This window comes from Dunckerocampus dactyliophorus, chromosome 9 (assembly GCF_027744805.1).
Source record: "Dunckerocampus dactyliophorus isolate RoL2022-P2 chromosome 9, RoL_Ddac_1.1, whole genome shotgun sequence".
NCBI lineage: Eukaryota > Metazoa > Chordata > Actinopteri > Syngnathiformes > Syngnathidae > Dunckerocampus > Dunckerocampus dactyliophorus.
In genome coordinates, this window is record NC_072827.1 from 15,879,734 (window position 1) to 15,904,099 (window position 24,366).

The following is a 24,366-nucleotide window of genomic DNA, read 5'->3' on the forward strand; positions in this document are numbered from 1 at the left end:
CGCCCGGTTGCTCCCAGCTCTCCAGCTTGGCAACCATTTATTATTTAGCCTTCATTCATGGTGCCAGTCTCTAGCTGCCTTTTTTGCACCATCGCCCTCTGTTGCATTTTTTCCCTCTCTGAACAAGATTAGACTGTCTTACCTGCACATCTGCCTCTTGCCTGTGCATCCGGGGCCCAGCATTTGTCCGAACATAACAAAAGTCATGGCTCAGTGATAAAGGGTTCAGAAAACTGCAGTCCAGAATCAATATTTCTATCTAATAACGTTCATTCATTCATTTTTTATGCTGCTTGTCCTCACTAGGGTCGCGGATGACTTTGGGCGAGAGGCAGGGTGCAATAACATGAAAACTAAAAGCATCAAACTTTTCAATAAAATACATCTACCCACCAGAGACGTCCATTTCTTTTCCTTCATCAGCCATTGTGGGCGTAACTTGGCTCGTCCAACAGTTTTATCCGATCAACCAATCAGAGGACACAAAAATACTGACGTCATTGTGGGACAGCTTGCTGGTGCTGTGAGGTGAATCTGAAATCTGAAACAGCCCATCGCTAGCGGGTCAGCAGTACTGATTCTGAAGGCCCTGGGCAGATTAGATTGACATGGCAACAAACAGAAGCTGAAATCTGATTGGACAAATGAATAGAACATTCACATACATGTGCTGGAAGCCCTGCAGGTAAGAAACATGCAACAAAACAAAGATAATAGACTACTGGAAACAGATTTACTGCTCAAAAGTATAGCGTGGTGCAGGGGTCCCCAACCTTTTTTGACCCACGGACCGGCTTGTGTTCCCACAAATCTCCCGCGGACCGGAGGTGGTGGGGTGGGGATCGTACATTATAGCGATCTAATTTATCTTATTTATGATGTATTGTGTAAAACTAAGACATGAATAACATCAAATTAAAAGCACAAAACGAATGCCGACCCACCATCCACCTGTTCAAGCCTGGAGTTTTTCCAGAGAGATGATAACATCGCTGTTTGACGTGTGCGGGAAAAGGCAGCGAGCTAGCATGAATTAACTTGAGACAAATGTGCACATTAGCACTCAATAAGTCATCAAAACTTACATTTATGCATTCCCACATAGTATCAGCATTTGATACCAAATATGAGGTGAAAGAAAAATGCTAAAAATACAGTAGTAGTCTATCTGTGTTAGCACACGCACAATGGACATGCGTCAAGTGAGACGGATGTAACAGAGAGAATCCGGCCACTTTTCAAAATAAAACATAAAAAAAAAAATGAAATCATGGAAATTATTTTGTCTTTCTGTGCGGCCCGGTACCAAATGACCCAAGGACCGGTACCGGGCCGCGGCCTGGGGGTTGGGGACCACTAGTGTAGTGAACCACACTAAATTGTACTTTTTAGTAGACATTGATTTGATGGACACTGAGAAACCTTAAGGCCGACTTAATACACTTTTGATTATTGTTCATAAGGCAAACTGGGATGTATTGTTTTTTTTTTTTAGAGTAGCACTAACCTTCGGCCCTCATTGCCATTTTGTACATTTTTACAGTATGCATGCGATTCTCAGCTCTAAACTGTTTAACTTGCTGGTTCATGCACATTTACTGGGTTAATCAGCAAGCTGCTGAACTGGGGTAAGATGCAGGCGTGCAGACAGTGAATAGGGGCGGATGCTCATTGCAATGCTTTCGAATATGTTACGATGCAGCGATAGGGAAAGTGATATCACATCCACAACCTAAAACTGAAGTGCAACATTGCTGCACATGCTTTGGTGAATCAGCAGATTTCCTCTTGAAAACATGGTTCAAATTTTAATTGTTCCTTTACTGGATCTAGCTGGATGTCTGGTCCCACAGCGGGAAGGAAGGCGGTATCTGTACCATTTTGTCGCTAAATCAAAGGCCCCTGCAGAGGGAGAAATGGAATGCTGGGACCAAACCAGATGGCAATGGATCTTTAAATGACCCCTTTTCACAGAACAGCATGCTTGACAAATTCTCACTGAACGCTGGCCTTGTGTCGCACAAGTGCAGTGTGTGTGTTGAATCTTATCAGTCTTAAAGCTAATAGAGCTCTTTCCAACCAGTGAAGCTCTACTCGCTGGACGTCAGAATGTTGTTTATCGGCGTGTTATTTGTTTCTTTGTGAGTATACTGTATGTTTCCAAGTGCCAACTGCCATCCATTTTCAGCCTAAAGGGCCAGTCTTTCCCCACCACAGGGTGAGGTGCAGTTTGTTGATTGTAAAATCAATATGTGGCCTCCCGTAGCCAATCATTCCTGATGACGGTTCCCAAAGTACGGTTTTCACGAAGGAATCCGCGTCCTTCACAGCGTAAATGCTTGATTTAGCTGTTATGTCAGCGCTAGTGATAAAGGGGTATTTCATAGTTTGCGTTTAAACTCCTCAGAAAAGAGGCTCGCCTGTTCAGGCATGCTGTGCAAAAATGTACGTATCTAGATGAAGCATTTCCAAGATAAGTGTCGGATTCCATCGCTGAGAGGCTGGTGGGATATGTGCTACGATGAACATGTGGGAGGCATTGCTGTATGCGAAACTATCTTGTCAAAGCCAAATTCATTGCAGCGGGCTCTTGCCTGTCCATCAATAATGCATGCACCACATTCCTGGAGGTCAGATGAGAAGAGATACTCAAACATTCCCAAATATTTCCTTCCTGCTTCTCCCTGGCCTCAGGCCCACCACATTTGAGCTAAAAACTGAAGGAAACTCATAGGATTAGCGTGGGTATGTCTGCTAGCTACTCTGCAGACACACGCACACGAGAGCTCATCATCTCTAACTGTGTATTACGAAGTGTGAAAGGCAAAATGGGAGGACACTGAGGTGAAAGAGGGTGCTTAGGGACTGAAGGCCATCCCAAGCTCAGACTCCACAAGTGAGTTGAAGGAGGTTTGCCTTGCTGGGTCATGCTGATGCCTTCGGGCACATACTCACACTCGCGCATTCGTACCGTGCTGGACTTGGACGCAATTCCCCCACCCTCTCACAATGAGCATTCATGCTACAGTTTGTTAGTTTGTCCCATCACTTCTATTCTGCTGTTTAACTGCAATTTCCCTGACTTCGAGGATTATTTTGAGTCGTTCTGAATATTGGCTTTTGAAAGGAGAGATAGCATTAATTAAATGACACATCTTTGTAAATGCACATGAATGAGCAACGTTTGACTTTTGGATCATTTTGAGTCCTACCACACGTTAATGTATATACAGAGCAGGCTGGACTATTAGGCAATATCGGTAAATGCTAAAACATTTTCAAGATAATTATATTAAAACTATTACAGTTTCCTATTTTATTTCATTTAGACATGAAATAACACCCCTATAGTTACCTTTACACTCCTATTATTAAGTGTTTATATCACATCACGCAACACGAATGCGCAGGCTACGGGATCACTGCAGGGACATAAGAGACGGCCGCCGCTCATAGCTTATAGCAAGCTACTGAGCTAACTAGTTAGCCTCCACTTTATTTGTTCTAAATGTAAAAAATTGTTTCAAACAGAGTGGGGACGGGCAAAGAAGCCAAAACGCACCACTTCCATACGAAATGGCAGGAGAACGTGTTTTCACTCTATCATGTCGGACATGCCATGGCTGACCGCATGCAGTGCTAAGGTAATGCAATGTAAGGTAATTGTCACGCTTCGCAGGACAGGAGCGTGTACTTCCTGTCCTGCGCCATTATTCTGGCAAGCTATGCTTCCGGGGTGGTGGAAGGAACTGCCACTCCACGCCTGGTGGCCGCACAGCTGCGGTCAATACTAATCACTGACAGTTAAAAGACCAGCGCCGTCGTATGCGCCGCGCTGGTTCATTGTTGTTGTCATTGCCATCGTTGATTTTTCCGTGCTGTCACCTACCTGTGTATAGTTGATATTATTTTTCCCACAGAGTTTTTCCTCTGTTACTTTTAGTTTGTTCCTGTCCTGCGCAATAAAATTACTTTTATTTTTGCACCTTGCCGCCTTCTCTCTGCACCCTGGGGGTCAACCTGCCGACAGCTTCAACGTTCGTGACAGTAATGTTTCATCAATGTAACGTTACTCACGCCTGGTGACCAGAATACTTCATGTGACTTGTCTTTCAACATTTTTTGTCAAATAAAAGTGATCATTTTTTAAATGAGTTAATTTCTGTAAAACGGCGATCCAGTGAGGGAGCGATGTTCGAACTGTGATGCAGTGCGAGACGACTGTACTATCAACTCTTACAATGGAAACGTTCGCATTGATTCAAACATAAAGCAATGCCTCTTACCTCTTTTACGGCGGTTAATCGCTTCCAGACCCGAACGTGATAAGTGACATTCCCTGTTTATAAATGGAATATTTTCATAGTTAGGGCACACAAAACCTGTTTACAACCTTTTTAAATACGGGTTTTAACAACATTAGAGCACTCTAGACATGAAATAACACCACCGTAGTCACCTTTACACTCATATTACCCAATAAGAGAAAATAAGATATATTAGACATAATACAGACTCACATGTTCACATTGGAAGAGTTCCTTGTTGCTGTTTTGGTTCTGGACAGTACCTGTCAATGAAACATTACTGACACCTAGTGGTTGAATACTATACATCATTACACCTTTGAATGCGTCTTCTCAGTGCCTTTTATATAGATCATGTAGCCATTTTTATGCTTGAAAATTTGGGCAAAAAAATAAATATTACCAAAAAAAGGTATTTATTGACTAATAATAAGCCATATTCAACCATGAAACAGCAATGTTTTATTAATTAATATATTTTGAAGAACGGCGATAGAGTGAAGCAACAAAATTTGAAGCGTGCAGTAGCAAGGGATTTCGGTACTTCAAATTATAAAATCAAATAAATCTGTCTTTTTTTTCCTGTGCAGTTTTTTATATAGTTGTATAGAGGTATTTTATATTGCTGTTGTACATACAGTAGGTATTTTATAGTTTTTGTATTTATTTTTTGTTTGTCATTGCATAGTGTAACTAACTTACATATATAGTTATTGTGTAAAAAACTGACAAACTTGCAATTGTTTTGACTTTGATTGCTGTTTTTAATTATAACTATTATTTATTGAGTTAAGTCGCAGGATATTTATTTTGAGATAAGGGTGTTTATACTGTATTTCCAATTTTTTTTTACTGTATTTCCAGTATTTGCAATTTGTTGAGCATTTTATAGTTTTTGTATTTATTTTTTGTTTAGTCTTATAATTGAAGACAACGGTAAACAATGCTATTTGATTTTTTGTAAGCATCTGTAAATCTTATTGTTATTAAGGTAAGGCTTTCTACTGTAGTAATACCTTTACGTCAAACAAGAGGGTTTTTTTTATTTACAAAAATACGTTGTTGTCGTCAGACATACATTGTATTTAGTATTGATTGGAATCTAATGTTGAAACATTGAAGACAAAAACGTCCCTGTGGAAAACACCCCCATCTTGTGGCGGTCAACACTTACTCCACAACGTTAGTCAAAGACAGTCCCAACAGGCACAAGTACTTCTTGGGAATACATGATCCAGACAGCAGGATGTGTTCCAGCTCAGCAGAGGATGTAACAATACAAATAGTGTCTAAATAGTGTATAATCTGATTTTTTGGTACGGAATCTTTGGTTTGGTGCAAAGGCGTACCAATTTCCGCCACAATACACATTAAAAATGAGGGGGGTAAGTTTTATGTCGTGCGTTTTGTTCACCGAACCGTGACTTTGAAACAGAGGCACGAACCAACCCATGATTATGGTGTATCGTTACACCCCTACTGTCTGCTGCCTCAAGGTTGGCACATTTTCCATGGCAGTGTATCTTCCTTCCCCAAAACAAGAGACGCTCCTCTGCCTCCAGGGCATGGTTACTACCTTACGCTCAGTGTTTATGCACACATTCTGTCAATTACGAAGGACAATGGACCCACGGTGTTACATTTCGTGATATAAATTATTTATTTACATTTACAGAAAAATGACCCCATCAAGACAACGTAGTAATAACTAATGGAAATCAAACCCAAGATACAGTAGCTGAAGTCATTGTCACAACCAAAGGGAGAGCTCTATAATAACATTGTGCCCTCTGTCAAAGGTCTCCTATAACACAAGGTGCAAGGCAACACGTGTAGCCCAGATCCCCCCTCCGCCCTCCCCACGCTAAAGCACCCCACAAGAAAATAAAAAAAACCCTAAATTAAAGCTCCTTACCCTGCTTTGCACTACCCCAGTTTGCTTTACCCCTGATCTACAAATGACAGACACCAGCTAACTCGCATCTACCAAAACTCACACATCTAATACACATTCACACATACATACTCACATTCGGTATTCTCAAACCCCCCTCCCAACACCCCAAGTTCTTACGGTTCTCTGGAAAGACCTTAAGGACGCTAGTGACAAGGTTTAAAGTGACGCTGTCAACTGCCGACTGATGAAAACATTCTCATGTGCGAGTCTCACTGGTGTGCCAACTCTGTCTTTGCTTATGCCCGTATCCTCCATGGGCATTCTTGGAAGTTCCGACTGGCAGAAAAGGCCAGCCTCGAGGGGAAGCAGATCCTACATTTCTTGGGTTGCTCTACAAGGGGGGAACATTTAACATGACGATTCTGTCCGATGTGTCTAGGCTCAGATAAGTCGAGTAGAGGCGCGCATGGTGTTCTCTGAACTGAAGTGGACATTGTTTTGCTTCTGCCGGTTGATCCTGTTGGTCCGGGGGCACTTTCTGTGTGGGACAGACAGGAGAAGAATTTTATGAGAAGATGCACAAAGATGGCTACCAATAAACGGTCTCCTAATTAAGGAATATCAACCACACTGAAATACAGTAATCCCTCATTTATCGCAGTTAATTGGTTCCAGACCCACCTGTGAGAAGTGAATTTTCCTCAAAGTAGGATTCCTTATTTATAAATGAAATATTTTCCTAGTTAGAGCATAGAAAACCTGCTTACAACCTTCTAAATCTGTTTTTTTTAAACATTATTAGAGCCCTCTAGAAGTGCTGTAACACCCCTATGGTCACGTTTATACTTCTATTACACAATATAGTTAATATCATAAAAGTAAATAAGCCATTTAAGACAAATAAGACTCATGCTTGTGTGTGTTGCAGACAGGAAGTGATGCCGGGGGTTCAGAGTTGAGTTTCAGTTTTGCGTGGGTTACAGCCGCAACAGTAGCCCGTGTTTTTGTGAGGGATTTTTATTAGGGATTATTGTGCCTGTTGTGAAATAATTCAAATCTGCAATAAAAGCCTGTTGTTCTGGCATTCAAGTCTGGTGTTTGTACGTCTCACTGAACATCACCGTAACGTTACTGACACCTAGTGACCAGTGGAGAATACTACATATCCTCAACATCATTGAATGCATCTTCTGAATGCCTTATATTTGTATTTTAGTTCACTTAGCCATGTTTATGCTTGAGTGTTTAAAGAGAACAGATTGAACCAAAGAATGTCGAGATTTTTCACAATTACTAGTTAAGCTGCATAAAAATTGGTGTACATTTTCATTCCTCGGTCACTCATTGATGCCCAATTACATTTTTTATTTTAGAAAATCCAATTTTTTTACGTGATCATTCACATTATCTAAAAAATGCGACTTGTAAATATGAATGCGATGCGTCCGTGAAGTGACAAGGAAAAACATGACGTCACGTTGCCGTGTGTTTACGGAAGTAAACATGGCCCCAGATTATGCTCTCCTTGTGTGGCAATTTCAAGGATTTTGTGCAACGAGTCAACATTTCCTTAACCAAATGGTTCCGCGTAGGAGATCAAGAAGAAACAGCCAAGAATTTTGGCTATGGTAGTTCATGGAGAACTTGCTGCAATGCCTGTTCCAAGGAGCGTGTGGGTGGATGTCGGAGCAAGGAACGGCGAGACACTGACGTGTAATAAAAAATATTAAATGAAATAATTGTCGGATGTTTTGCTGAGTACCGTCCAAGTCGTGCATGGCACAACACGCCTTTTGATGAGGTATCGGTTGGATATACAGTATGTGACCTGACCGGTCAGACTGAAGTAGATCACATACATATCGGATTTATATCTACATACGAACGAGGCCTGCGCCGCATTTGAAAAAATCGGAATTGTACTGTTCACACTGATGTGAAAAAATCAGATACAGGTCACATATGAGCAAAAAAATCTGAATTGACCTGCAGTGTGACATAGCCAAAGAGGCCATCAACAATTTGCAGTCGAGATGTTGTTAAAATAAGCTATACATTCAATCGTAACAAACATTAGTAGCAAAAATGTGTCAAATCGCTATCGTTAGCTGACAACAAACATAACTAATCCAACAGAGATAGGCGAGTTTTTCACTTGGTAAAAATATTATCATAACATTAGGTTTCTCACTGTGAAGGAACTTCTTTGGTCCCCTTAAGTAGTACACTTCATTAGATTGCGTAAGAGACCATAAGGCATAACACTGTAATACAAAACATGGGTAAAAACTATGCAAAGGTATGACTGAATAAAGCTGTATTAAGATCATTTTTGATAATACTTAGCATTAGAATTTTATAGCTTAGAAACTTTAAAAAGGATGAGTGCCTCTTTTTTGTGCATTGGGCAGCAGGGGGCATTCATTACATTCTAGCTGTATTCAGTGTGATATTTTCCGCTTTTAATGCTTTACTTAACCCTGTCAACTGCCTCTATACAACTGCTGCCTCTTATTTTGAAACCTTTAAAGTCTTTTATTCAAATGTCATAAATTGCTGAGTTCATCTGGAGGCCAGCCTGCAGCAGAATACAGTATATTGATGGAGCATACACAGAAAAAACTGACACAAGCAAGGTGACCCTTCAGGTGTTTCCTCTAGACTGTGGCAAAGTCCCCTCTGTGACTCATACCACACACACATACACACACACACTAGTGTAAACGCTGGCCCAAGACTCATTAGTAAGGCTCGGAGCATCTTGTACGTGTGTGTTTGTCAGGGCTCACCTTGTAATGCACAGCACCACCACAAAGATGATGACCACCTGGAGTGCTCCAATGATAGAGGCGATGAGAACATAGTGCAGTTTTCCGGAGCCTGGGACCACATAGAGCACGTTGTACTCTTTGGTGTCACACTGGGGGCCGCTGAAACCTGAGTGACAGCTGAAATGCAAACAAAAAACACACTGTTTAGTTCTAAAAAAAAAAAAAAAAAAAAGGGGTCACTAATTTAGCATTCTTTGTGTTCAATTGAGTCACTGTGTAAATGGATTATTTGCAATGCTTTTTCTTTGCTGTAACATAAGTGATGGGGAAGGCAGAGTCTGAGGTAAAAACACAGAAAGTATATTATGCTAAGCAGCTCAAAAACATTCTGGGTTTTGCCCCTGTGGTCATGCAAAATTCTTATTATAGGGAATATAACCAATGCAGGGCATGGCCTGACTGCGCATAATCAAGCGGTGTGCTGTTTGAGCGATCAGAGTGAGTGACAGCCACCACTGAACTATAGATCAAAACTAGGCTGAAGGTCGCTATGGTCAGAATGTCATTAACTTCCAGCATAAGCAGCATTGAGCATGACACTACGCTGTGCTGGCTTTTTCCAGCCCAGTGTGGTACATTACTATTGCATATCATTGCGTACCATTACCATACTATGGCATTGGCACTAGTTTCGTATCCCTCCATGTCAGTGGTTCTCATTTATTCTCTGTCATAACCCCACTAGGGGACAGAAATTTTTCAAGCCCCTCTGATTTGGAATATTATTGAGAAACTTTAATATTTAATATCTGTATTCAATATCTGTACAAACCACTGTATGAGTTACTGGCACCAGCCTAGTTCAAACATGAATAAAAACACTTTTTTATTAATTTTTAGAAAGTATACAGTAGTATCAGTAGATCCACCTGCCTCTCATGCCCCCCTGGGCTCCCACTATTAGAGAAGCACTGCTCGATGCTGAACAATCTCCCTCTTAACCTAACTGATTGAGAGAGATGGCCGCCAAAAACTGAGTAGGGGTCAAACCTCGATTTTCGAACACCCCAGTTTTCATTTGATTCAGTTGTTGACAGTTTCTCATACACTCTCTCAGTTATTGTACAATATTGCGCGTACCAAACTGCCTGTGCTGTATCATTCCGCAAAATTAAATCCCCAAACAAAGCACCCTACATGTTGGTGACTCGTTTTTTATTGGGTGCAACTGCTAAATAACTAAAGAATGCTGCAACTGCCAGCAATATGATAAAGAAGGCGAGAAACACTACTGAATTAAAAAAAGAACTCAAAGCAAAGTACAAAGATGATATCCACTCCCCACCTCCCTCTCCACTCCTTGTCGCCTTCGCCAGAAAGCGTCTTCAGTCCCGGTAAAAGTAATTCACTCATTGTCATTATAAATTATATAAATTATCATTTATAATTAGTTTGCATTGTTTTTTGCATGTAAAATCATAATTATTCTCCATAAAATGTATTTTTTGTTCATATTTTTGGGCGTCTAGAGCGGATTTTTTAAACTTCGGTTTTCGTCTGACCCTTTGGAATGACTTCATAACAAAAATGATGTATCGTGGCTCCACTCTATCAGGTTTTTTGAAAAAGATATGAATGAATAAATCATGGTTAAATACAACCCATTATTAGTAAAAAAAAATGCATATTTAAGCAATTTTTACTGCTGTAAACTAAAACACATTTACATTAACACACGAGCATGAGTCGAGGGGTTACCGTAGTTCTGTCCAAGGTTTCTTCCCGTTACAGAATTCTTCCTTTGACACTATTGTGGATATAGGTTGACACTATAACACATACAGGTATATAAATATCAAATTAAAGCCTGCCTCCTGAAGAACTGTTTTAACACGGAGAAAAGCTGTAAGTAATATTTTACATTACGTTGTCTATGATCAGCATTGATGGCAGAGCAAATGTGAGGCTTGCGTTTGTTGTACAAAGATTTTCTTCTTCAAAGCCAAGCACTGAGTGCGATGAGAAAGACACAGACTAATTGAGATGATCTATGTCCTTAGGAAGGAGCTAAATGGCACACCTTTTATCTTTCTGACTGCTTCGCAATCTCTTCCTTGGCTTCCTTCTCCGTCTCAAGGGATATTGTTACCGCAAAACACCGGCACATTCTTGTTTGGTCAAAAAATGCACCCATACCCACCGTTTAGCTTCCCCTCCATCTCACAGTGTGAGATCATTTCAACCTTAGTGTATTTGGGGTCTGTGCTTTACACAGACACACACACACACACATGCACACACACACACCTCTTCCGTTGTATGTGAGCAGTAGGGGGCAGCAAAGATCTTTAACGTCCCCCTTTCTGCGCAGCACTACTCTGACAGCAAGAAAAATGTCTGTCTAGACAAGCAGAGGGGGGAGCGAGGTTACAGAGAAAGGGGAGAGATAGTAGTTGTGAGCGATACCAAGACCCCCTGGCTGATACACTATCAGGCTGTAAATGAAGGCAGCGTTGAGCGGTACACTAACACATTCTCTCTGCATGTGTGTTCTGTTTGCCTCAGTGTCCTCGTAGCTCTTGTCGCTCATTGAGTGTTTATGTAAATGCCTGCCTGGTCCAGGATCAAATACAGCAATGTTTTCATATAAGGCATTTGATATTTGTAGTTACAGTTACTGCAAGAGAAAACCGGATCTCTGTGCAGTGACATGACATTAGTGTCTCCAGGGCAAGAAAACAAAGCCTTCAGGTAAGTCAAACTTGCTTTCAAGGAAAAATGAAAGCGTGAACAGCAGCAATCCAAGCTGCAAACCAAGTTCAACCTTGTCCAGCAGCACTTACATTATGTAAGTGTGCGTTGTGATCGAATCCCCGCACTGCAGTGTGCATGCATCAGGGTATTTTGTTGCAGAAATGGATTTTCCCAAGAAAGAAAAAACAAGCAATCCAAGAATTGGAACAAAGCAAGAGTACAGAGAGTTGGAGATAAGTCTCCTTGAAACTACATTGGTGGCAGTTCAACATTTGCCAACAGTGTTCATTTTGATTTAGTCAAAGTATATATATTTTTTTTACTAAAATGTAGTTTAGTTTTTGTTATACAGTGGAACCTAGGTTGACATCATTAATCCCAGAAGGTCAAACTTAAACCAAAACGAATTCTAACGAACAACAAATCAATTTTTCCCGTAAGAAATCATGGAAATCCAATTCATCTGCTCCAGACACTGAAAAGTGTTAACATATAATAACACTTTTATGGTACAATTCTAGTTTTACATGCAGCAAACAATTTAAAATACATACAAATGACAAATGAAAGGGATAAATTAACATGTAACATCACTTTTACCTTGACTGTTAACAAAGACCGTGACATCCACTTGGACACCACCCTTGTGTTATTTCTTAAATTCAATCGTGTTTCCATCCATTTGCTATGCCGCTTGTCCTCACTAGAGTCGCAGGGGTATGCTGGAGCCTATCCCAGCTGACTTTGGGCGAGAGGCAAGGTGCACCCTGGACTGGTCGTCAATAGTGTTTCTCATCTTCTTTATCAAAATGCTGGCACTTGCAACTTTCTATGTCATCATTGTGGGTTATTTTTCAGCCGTGATCAATAAGGAAAGCAGAGACTTGTGGCATAAATGTGTTAGTTAGCAAAGAACAACAAGTCAACTGCTGACAATGTCATTGACCGGCGACAGAGCTGGGGGACAATGACATCCAGTTTCCATGCTAATGGCAAAAGCCAATAGGCTGCTAACAGGGACGTTTTGCATTTTACTTTAACTGAAAACATTTTTTTTTTCAGATGTCAAAATATAACATGGTAGAAACTGTTAGCAAAGGCCAGTTACCTGTCTACCCCGGTTAGCATGCTTAATGGAGAAAATTTAGGGCAAAAATTTGCCTCAATTTGCGTTTTCCAGCATTCATTATGGCACGCGTCTTGCCGTGTTATTAATACACTGTGTGAGTCCAACTGTGTCCTATTTTGACAAAATGTCCTTGTTAGCATCCAATTAGCTTGCTACTATATGAAAACATAAACCAGAGTCAGCTCTGTCGGCCATCCATGATGTCATCAACAGTTGACTCTCCATCCATCCATCCATCCATTTTCCTCCGCTTATTCGGGCCCGGGTTGCGGGGCCAGCAGTCTCAGTTCCCAGACACCTCCTCCATCTCCACCGGGAGGACACCAAGGCGTTCCAAGACCAGCTCTGAGACATAATCCCTCCAGTGTGTCCTAGTTCTGCCCCGGGGCCTTTTCCCTGCTGGACATGCCCGGAACACCTCATCATGCTTGAGCCACCTCAACTAGCTCCTCTTGATGTGAAGGAGCAGCAGCTCTACTCTGAGGCCCTCCTGGATGATTGAGCTCCTCACCCTATCTCTTAGAGAGAGTCCAGCCACCGTACGGAGGAAACTCATTTCAGCCGCTTGTATCCGCAATCTAGTTGTTTCGGTCACGACCCAAAGCTCATGACCACAGGTGAGGATGGGAGCATAGATCGACCGGTAAAATGAGAGCTTTGCCTTCTGGCTCAGCTCTCTCTCCACCACAGCGGTCCGGTTACGGAACGGACCGCATTACTGCAGATGCTGCACCGATCCGCCCGTCGACCTCACGCTCCAACCTTCCCTCACTCGTGAACAAGACCCCAAGATACTTGAACTCCTCCACCTGGGGCAGGACCCGGAGGGAGCAATCCACCCTTTTCCAACTGAGAACCATGGCCTTGGATTTGGAGGTGCTGAGTCTTATCCCAGAAGCATCCCAGACCAAGAGTGATTCAGAAGACCCTATGAATAAACGCAAGAGGAGGGACTGTACCTCACCCGAACGTGGTATACTGGGGCCTCACCCCGGAACTAGGCCCGGAGGAGGTGCTCGCAGGCGAGCGCCTGGTGGCCCGGCCGGGCCCAGCCCGGAGAATCCAAAGGGGATGTCTCCCCCGTAGACCCACTACCTGCGGGGGCAAGCATAAGGGTCCGGTGTAATGTGTTTTGGGTGGCGGTCAAGGGCGGGCGCCTGGGCGACCTGGTCTTCGGCGGCCAAATATGGTTGACTCTCAAAAAAATGTTAATACGAAACATATTTTTATCGTTTTACAATTATAGTTTTAGTTGCGAATCCGGTACATCAAAATAAAGTGTTAGCAGAGGATTTTAGTTTGTTGCTATTGGGGAACAGGTCAAACACCACATATCAACAGGGGGCACTCAGATGAGACTGGCAATAACCCAGTCAGTCTATCTATGTTTACCCCTGTGGTTTTTGGCAGCAGGTGATACTGCCAGAGCGATACCAGCATGCCCTGACAGACAAATAAACAAAGAGCAATGAAAACACAACCACCTCAGCTAAGGAAGACTGCATAACTTCTGACTAATCCTCTCTGTCTTTTCCAGCAGTACCATATTACATTTAACTTGTGTAAAATACTAAAGGCAGCCATTTTAAAGTTGGTTTTCGTTGATTTTTAATTGAAAACTAAGCTCTTTCAAAACCTGCGCTATTTATGCTGCTGTAGTGCTGCAAATGATATTGCCTTGTTGGTTCACAGCAGCATCTTTTGTTTACAGACAGACAAGTCCATATTTGGTAGGCAAGGCATGGGGTCTTAAAATGTGATCAATTCCAAATCAAATTTGTGCAACAATGAATCTCATCTGACAGTAAGAAATCAAACACAGGATTTATTTGAAGCAATGCAGCATATTTTACTGGGCAGTGAAACCTGCTGTTACTCCGCCGTCTCAACATGCCATCGGAGCTTGCACATGACAAACAAACCCTGATTACAAAATCAACAGGCCCCATTACTTGCTTAGCTACTGCTTAACTTCAAATATTTTGCATTACCCAGTGTTGCACCTTCATTTTTGGTTGCAATGTTTCCTCCAACAACCCCTGGCAGAGCTTACAAGAAGCACTTATCAGGTCCATCAACAACGCAGCCAGGAATATCTCAGACAGATGTACCTTGTACATTCACAGCAAATGCAATGTTGTCCATGATGGCCAGCTCCAAAATAACATTATTGATTGACATCTTATTCGGTTCTGCTCAGATGATCCTAAATAATTTTTTATTATCCAATCACCCACCCATTTTCTACCGCTTATGCTATTCAGGGCTGCAGGGACCTATAGCCGATCATAGCTGATTTCGGGCAAAAGGCAGACTACACACTGGACTGATTTCTAGTCAGTCACAGGGCACATACCGAAACCAACCACCTTTCACACTCACATTCATACCATCACGAAGTGGAAAGTGAACAAACACTCCCTGCAACTGAAGTCAGGCGAGTCAATCACTAGACCAGTGATTCTCAACTGGTGGGTCACAGGTCTTAATCTGGCACTTTTACTCTGATATTCGTCCATTAATACGCCCACAGGTGGTGATGCTCTGAAGAATATCAACAACATCTACTGCCATTAAGACGTTGAATGCCTTGTTTAGTCTCTTGTTTAGCCTTAAAAAGTGTTTGTAGTATTTATGCTTTGTATATATCAGCTGTTTAAGTGCCGTGTGGATCTTAGTTATTTACTTAATGAGTTACTTAACTGTCATATTTGGAGGTGTTCAAAATCACTATAGATAAACGCCCACATGTAAATGGGATTTTTAATGTATATTAGCACCGAGCTGGCACATTTGTTGAAATGCGTTTTTAAGCAAGAAAAAAGAAAGTAAGTAGAATAACAAAACAATTAAAAGAAATGAGTAATTATTTACAACTACTGTAAACATGAAACCTAATTCTCAATTCTCACATGGCTCCGTTTATGAGCCGTTTACTGACTGACTGAGCAGTGTTATGCTGAGCTAATGCATACCGCACTTACCCAGGTGGAAGAAAATGTAGTTCCCACCAGGCCCGTGTCATTTAGACAAGATCTCAACAATTGTATAACTTTCCACTGTGTTCCTGTTAATGATATATATTATCTCAAGACTGAAGTATCAAACTATCAATATTTTCATTCGAGAATCAGTTCTACTGCATTTTACTGATCTCTCGCTTCTCTCGTCCTAAACAGGTTTTCTATGTTCTAACTGCAAGGAAATTCAATTCATAAATAAGGACTCCTACTTTGTGGAAATTCACTTATCACGGCCGCATCCGGAACCGATTAACTGCGATAAATGAGGGATTAATGATCTGGAGTAAAATTATAGAACAGATTGAGCAAGAAAGAAAATGTAATATAGACAAGTTTAAGAGAAACAGTAAACATATATGGTGGCGCTAACAGTGCACATCCAAGAATGCTGAGAAGCACAATGTCTGATATCATTTATCAAAGTAGTATCACGCACCTCCCCCCCTGCTGTGAAAGACTTTGCTTAATTTTTGTGAGTGAATGTAATGCACAACACAAGTGTGTGTGTGGGTTTTACCTGCATGAGGGCTGGGCAGGTATACTGGGGAACTGACAGTCTCCATGGACGCAGAAATTCTTATAGTGATCTGGGCAGGGGGTGTACAGGCCGCCTGCCTGTCCGTTTCCTTTTCAGAGACAATAAAAAAAGAAATAAAGAATGGAAAAGGAAGGTAAAAATGACAGTTTGAGTGCAACAGATGAAGAACTGTAACATCAGAACTGACTGGGTGACAACGCATTATTTGCCAACCCGTCACCATCTGCACTTACCTGTGATGTCGGTTGGTGCAAAATGTCCATCTCCGCCTTTGTTCCCATCTGGAAAGGCCACACACGCATTAACATTGATCTCAGGTCAAAACCTAGCATCTACCCATTAGGAGATACACGTTTGAACAAATGCCACAGCAGGTAGTGACGGTTCAATGTGAATTCACTTCAACAGAGGGTCGAGGAGGTGAGTGCCCCTGCCAGTTAATGCATATAAATGTTAGCGCTGAGTTCTCCTCAAAAAGTACACACCATCCTTCTCTATTATACTGTACAAAGGGTGGAAAAGAGAAGCGTTTGAGGGTACAAAAGATAAGGGGAAATGTTATTTTTGCTCACTTTCCTGAAGCTGCTTGGAAAATTCCACTTTAGAATAGCAAAACAATCTCTTTCCAGTCATTATCAGTTTATTGCAGTGATATTTTTTTTCTGTGGCCAGGGGAATTCATTTCGACTGAACAACTCTGTGAGAGTATTTTCAACAGTTTCACAGCTATGATGCAAAAAAAAAAAAAAAAAGGAAGAAAGAAGCAATGTGCTGTGCACAGCGATTTTGTCTTGCTTATTTAGTCTCAAAATACCAGCAGTATCACAGGAACAGCTGAAGTGATGTGTTTGTGTGACACCCTTTTAAGCAGTGTGAATGAATACTAAATTAATGTTAAAGACTCTTCAAAGCACGGCAGCCAATGATTCCTCTGAATTACTGTGAAATGGTGATTTTTATTTTGTTCTTTCAGGCAGTGTTCACCCTTGGGTTGGTATGCATATTTGCTTTGGTTCACTTATTGCTCACATTGTCCTTTTTATCATTGGACCAAATGCCGCCCAGTGACAAGAATACAGTATGCATGAAGTCCCAGCCGAGTTGGACAGCCATTCAAAATACAATGTGCTGTGTAGAATACATTAGCTGTTTAGTAGTTTGCTACTTTTATCAGCTAATACGTCATGACAATTGTAATGTGTCTTATTATTGCACAGTGGAAGGTCGTATCGAATCGAATGTCCAAACAAAGCATCCACACGTTGGTGATTCAATCTCTGTGAAGAATGAATAGTGCTTCTTATCAAGTTGGGACGCTACGCTTTATTAAGTGTGTGTGTGTGTGTGTGGTTTATTTGCCCATAGAACGCACACACAAAGATGAACAACTCTGTATCTGTCTCCTTCGTTCCTCAAATAAGCAAAGTGTGGTGTGTGTCGCGTTCAAGCGCTCTGTGTATTTCTGAGTTTTAGATGAATCTGTGCTTTTTTAAAAAATTAAACACTACTGCAAAAAAAAGTTGCAAGTGTCAGAACTTTACTAGAGAAGGTGATAAACACGACTGAATTCAAGAAAAAGGTTGCAGCAAAATACGGTGGAACCTTGGTTAGCGCCATTTATCCGTTCCAGATCCTGAAACATGCTCTAACCGAATAAATTTTTCCCATAAGAAATATAAATCCAATTAATCTGTTCCAGAAAGCCAAAAATGTTGAGACAGAACATATTTTTATACTTTTACAATTATAGTTTTACATGCAGAAAACATTTCAAATGCATATCAATAGATATAAATGACAGAAAGTGAACATTTAAGGTTACTTTTACATTTATTGAAGACGTGATTATTGACAAAGACACAATGTGGCAGCAAGATCAACCTTTCTGAGTTAATGCTAGAATTCAACTGTTTTCTCTCACCAAGAAAAGTTATCCTCTCACTTGTAGCGGCTAGTTAGGGAGACAAAAAGTCAATAGTTTCATGACTAGGATGATATCGACTATTTTGATTACCTGTAAACTTTGAAACTGTGAATGTGAAATACTATTCATTAGTGTTTAGTGTAGTAGTTTCAAAGTTTACCAGTTAGATGATATGTGTTGTTGTTTTCCCTGTTTTATAGGTAGATCATTTTGACTTGTAACTTGCATGCTAAAAAAGTGTGTGCACCCCTGATGTACATGTACAATGTACATAAATACTCTAACTGTACTAAATATAGACTGTATATTCTCTATGTTCTATGTATATTTTCTATGGTCATAGTAGGAGGTAGAGCTTTGGGACTTGCCCATTTTAAAAGTAGCTCGCAGGCTAAAAAAGTATGAGCACTCTAGAGTTATCACCATGTTCACCAACAAACTTGTATGTTCGTTTATCCATTTAATTTTAATATGTATTTCGCCTTGTGTTCTGCATGTAAAACTATAGTTATTCTCTGTAAAATGTGTTTTGTGTTAATATTTTTGGGTGTCTGGAACAAATGAATTGGATTTACATTATTTCTTATGCAAAAAATATCAGTCTTCGTACGTTTTGGATTTCGTCAGACGTTTTGGAAGAGATCGGAGGATCCACAGTATTTTAACAACGGACATTGTGCCATGACGCACACAGACAGAGACGAGTTCTGATGCGTGTACTGGCCTTTACCGCACTGGCAGGACTGCCCTTATATTTGGGATTTCCGACTGCTTTTTGTAATTTTTTCTTGTTTTTATTTGAGCCACAATGAACCAAACCGAGTTCCCTTGCTAGTGAATCGAGATCCTTTCAAGATGTTTGTTGGGTTTGTGCACCAGGGTTGTGGTGAGAGCTTCCGAAGTTATACTAAAGCAGCAGTCTAAACGATGAGGCTCACTTTAGAATCTGGCTAATTCCATTCTGAGAGTTTTATCAAGCTTTATATAATTTGTTTCTGTAGCTGCTTCGACTGATTGAAACAAATTGCATAAAGTATGTTGCGATCAATCTACTTATTCTTCCCCAAAGCGTGTTAAATGTGGGAATTCAGTTTTCTATTCTTGCCCCAAAGCTGGTTAGAATTGATTGCTTTGTCCTCAATTACTTCATCTCAAATCAATTGTCCTTAAATGCCCTGCAGAGGCGAATGTACTCATGCACATTAAAGAGCAAAATTGTGATTCGAGCACCTCCCTGAAGTGTTACAATGGATGAGTGCCGTTCTTCAGCCAATGTGAACAGTTATGTAATGGCAGGCATAGCGGCCCAAAAGAAAGGCGTATAAAATTTTGCTGAATCGCGTCTTTATCTTCAGCCAGATGGATTAGCAATATGAGTCGCTTTATGGCTTTGACGCCACTGATGAATACAATATCTCTATCCCTGGAACGGTAACAAACAAACACTGAATGCAAATGGGAGATATTACACTGAAAGGTGATTAACATTATTCAGTAATGCTGTCACTATACATGGCGGTGAAAGCTATGCAGGGGGTGGGAGATTATCTCTGCAGACATTGCCAAACTATGATTATAGCAAATATTTTGTGTCATTTTAGTTGGAGGTGTAGTAGCTAGGGGTCCGGGGAAGCCAGTGTTTAGCTCCACGAGCTACCTCTTATACCTTCTTGACCTCACTTCACCTTCACCCCTCTCTCACACATGCACACACACAGCGACTGACACTCCAAGTCCTCCTGTGGGTTTCACATGAACAGCTTGTGAGATGAGATGTGTGCACGAATAGAAAACATTCCGTACATTTGCCGACTTTTTTTTTTTTTAAGAATTTGATTTTCAATGCAAAACAATGCTTTATGCTGTTTTAAATTTAATGTTGAGACCTACTGCATGAGTCATGAGCCATGCTCCTGCCTTTCCAACATCAGTTTGACTTACAAGTATAATGCTGTATTCCAAAATCAACATTTGTACATGTTTTAAAAAAAAAATGAATGCACATATTTTTACAAGCTCTTAGACCAGTCTCACTTTCATCTTGCTGGTTGTTGTTCATCGTGTTAGCACCTTGTTTCACAGTGATTGTCAAAGCACTGACTCATGTCTGTGATGTGTGTGATGTTTTTCGGAGGAGGCTCTGTAGTACACTATTCTTGTTTCCTTTTGTATTCGCATTGTTAAGGTGGCCGAGAAGTGGAAGACACTACATTGCATGAAACTAATTTACATTTTAAAAAGCAAATTAAGATGACTCAAAACAAATGTACATTTCAGAAAATACATTAACAAGAATCAAATGAAGACGCTAAACAAATTTAGATTTTAGGAACCAAATTAACAAGACTAGAAACAAAAAAATGACACAACTTTCCAATTCGGAAGACAAATTAACAAGACTCAAAAGAAACTTACATTTCAGAAAACAAATTAACAATACTCAAAACAAATATACCATAAATTTCGGTGTATAAGCCGTACCCAATAAATAAGGAAGAAACAGATTTGTACATACTGAATATAAGCCACACTGGACTATAAGCTGCACGTGTCCACGTCATGAAATGACGACCAGGCAGCTCTTTATTAGACAGGAGCCAATCATGAGCGATAAAAAAAACCTCACAATGAGCTTGTTAACCCAATGGAAATTGCAGGTCATCACTTGATATTATGGTCTCACTCACGGTGTCATCTTACAAAGAACACTAAACTCATCACACAGCAACTTAACATTCAAAAGGTATACCTAATAAATATACAAACATGTATTAATAAGAGTTTATAATGAAAAAAAAACCCCAACTATTTACAAGTTTTCCCATAATGTATTTCGTCTGAGCTAAGTAAGCATTTCATTGAAGGACAAGCTGCATAGAAAATGGATGGATGGATGGCGCTGCTATGCTGCCTCTGTCCACCAGAAGAGCCCAGAGGGAGGCTGACGTCATTGCAGTGCCCTGGCAGGCACCAATGAATGCGTTGCTCTGACGACATGCATTACAGGAAAACTTTAAGGCTTTGTAATCTCGGTGGTATATTTATCGTGTTTATTGAATAATTGGGCAATAAAGCATTTAGATGAAGTGGTATGAGGAAATGACAAATCAGCGGACACTAACAGAAAGATGATGACTTAGCTGTCACAGATGGATTCAGGAGCCCGTTAATACAAAACCGAAACACCGGCCTCATTCACTTTGCTTTCATAGATCTCAATCTGATATACGTGTTTACGATGTAAACATGACATGGCAATGAAGAGATTGTACAAAAAAAATATTTTTTTCACAGTTACAAATTAAACTTCAGAAAAATTGTCCACACACACAAAAGCGGTCCCAGAGAAGCGATCAACAATTTGCTGTCATGTTGTTACAACAGATTATACATTCGATGATAGCTAATGACAGTAGCTAAACTTGGCCACATCTCTATCATTGGTTGACAACGAACATAACAAGTGTGTGTGTGTGTGTGTTTTACATCGCTGTAACTTACACACTCAAAGCAGGAAGAGGACAGGATTTAATACTTGCAGTATGTTTGAATGTTGCCACCCTTTCGGAAGGTGGAGGAATCCACTGCAATCGGTCCCTTCAATTTGTTTCATGAAATATAAAAGTGTTTTACACTTCCCAGCCACCGTAGATTGTGAGAAAAAAAAAAAAAACATTTTGAAGGGCAAATTTTAATGACTGTCTATGTACTGTACCGCATAAATTCACAAATATTTTGCAGTACACTAATCACAAGAACATAACGTTCATGGCAATATGTTTATGGTGATACTGGACATTTTTACTTACTACTGATTCTTATTTCAGTGGTTCTCAGTCTTTCAAAGTATAATTTTACTTTAGGCCTCATAGCTTCCAGAAGACCAATTGTGAGGTGCATGCCTTTTATAGACTTTGCTTTTTTGCACCGGGGCACAGTCAGAACCTTCCGTAAACTTCCAAAGTTGGAAGCATGGAATTGTCCACAATGTGTCCTGAATGGGCTGAAAAATTAAGTTTGAGTCTATTTGCCTAATTAAGAGGTCTGTCCCAAAAACTGTCCTGTGTTTTTTTAAGATTCCACCTGGGGATGAAGTTATGTTGAAAATTAATTGCTGTAATTCCAGACTGATATACTGTATACTCAACGTAATGACATTATCACCACCTAAATATTAGGTATATTAGAATTATTTTCTGAGGAACTACTGTTGTGTGTTACTTCAAAGCACAACAAAAGAAAACCCCATAATTTGTGGAAAAGGAAACTAATAAACTACCCACACTAATATAGGCCGTGGTAAATAAATGTTGCTATTGATGACATACTTGACATGAAATGATAATTGATAAATTGTCCAAAGACGAGGGTGAAATGGAGCACTGAGGACACATTAGCTCTGTGTCTTGTCAACTTAAACCCCATAGAAGTATGTTATTGACAACCTGATGTTTGTTATAATCAATATTAATCGAACATATAATATTATCATGATTACAAAATAAAATGATGACATATTCAAGCGCTGCGTTCTGTTTTTCATGTATCTTTGAGAGACAAATGACAAATGATATCCATCAGTGTCGTGTAAAAAACAGTAACACTTTCCACAAATGTTTTTAAGTCAACAACGGCATGATGTTTTCATACAATGATTGATAAATCTTTATTGGCTGCAATTCATGTTTATTTCTAACATATTTCACTTCACCACTTAAAATATGCGTCGCCTTTTTGCCATGTCTCCAAAAAGTGTGTACGCCAACCTTTTTGAGACCAAGATCCCTGGTCTAAAAAATATATATGCTCAAAAAAATTAGAGGAACACTTCGAAAACACATCAGATCTAAACTGGGGGAAAAATTATCTTGAATATCTTTCCTGATAATAAGTGGGTGATGTATTAGTAAGAAAATGATGCCACATAATTTGATAGAAATGAAAATGATCACCCTATGGAGGGGGGAAATCAAAGACACCCCAAAAATTAAAGTGAAAAAACTCAAAATGATTCTCAGTAGTTTGTGTGGCCCCCACGTGCTTGAACGCATGCCTGACAACGTCGGGGCATGCTCCTAATGAGACTACGGATGGTGTCCTGGGGGATCTCCTCCCAGATCTGGACCAGGGCATCAATGAGCTCCTGGACAGCCTGAGGAGCAACCTGGCGGCGGCGGATGGACCTAAACATAATGTCCCAGAGGTGTTCTATTGGGTTTAGGTCAGGTGAACGTGGGGGCCATTCAATGGTATCAATTCCTTCATCCTCCAGGAACTACCTGCATACACTAGCCACATGAGGTCGGGCATTGTCGTGGACCAGGAGGAACCCAGGTCCCACTGCACCAGCGTAGGTTCTGACAATGGGTCCAAGGATTTCATCCCGATACCTAATAGCAGTCAGGGTACCATTATCTAACCTGTAGAGGTCTGTACTCCTTCCAGGGATATGCCTCCCCAGACCATCACTGACCCACCACCAAACCGGTCATGCTGAATGATGTTACAGGCAGCATAACGTTCTCCACGGCATCTCCAGACCCTTTCACGTCTGTCGCATGTGCTCGGGTTGAACTTGCTCTCATCAGTGAAGAGCACAGGGCACCAGTGGTGTAGTTTCCAATTCTGGTGGTCTATGGCAAATGCCAATCGAGCTCTATGGTGCTGGGCAGTGAGCACAGGGCCCACTACAGGACGTCGGGCCCTCAGGCCACCCTCATGGAGCCTGTTTCTGATTGTTTGGTCAGAAACATTCACACCAGTGGCCTGCTGGAGGTCATTTTGTAGGGCTCTGGCAGTGTTCATCCTGTTCCTCCTTGCACAAAGAAGCCGATACCGATCCTGCTGAGGATTGAAGGACCTTCTACGGCCCTGTCCAGCTCTCCTGGAGTAACTACCTGTCTCCTGGAATCTCCTCCATGCGTCCAGGTACCGCAGTGATGCCCTGGTCCAGATCTGGGAGGAGATCCCCCAGGACACCATCCGTAGTCTCATTAGGAGCATGCCCCGACGTTGTCAGGCAT

The 24,366-nt window shown here is 40.9% G+C and overlaps 1 protein-coding gene across 1 annotated transcript in view; it reads right to left on the reverse strand.

The window, feature by feature from the left end:
- Nucleotides 1-5,678: 5,678 nt before the first annotated feature.
- The window catches only part of tmeff2a (transmembrane protein with EGF-like and two follistatin-like domains 2a), a 145,185-nt gene continuing 126,497 nt past the window's right edge, over nt 5,679-24,366 (reverse strand). The window contains exons 7-10 of the mRNA XM_054787072.1: nt 16,653-16,700; nt 16,399-16,507; nt 8,994-9,152; nt 5,679-6,742 (exon numbers count right to left, since the gene is read on the reverse strand). Of these exons, the coding sequence (XP_054643047.1) occupies nt 6,646-6,742; nt 8,994-9,152; nt 16,399-16,507; nt 16,653-16,700 (413 nt within the window). The 3' untranslated portion in view covers nt 5,679-6,645. The remainder of the gene's footprint in view (nt 6,743-8,993; nt 9,153-16,398; nt 16,508-16,652; nt 16,701-24,366) is intronic.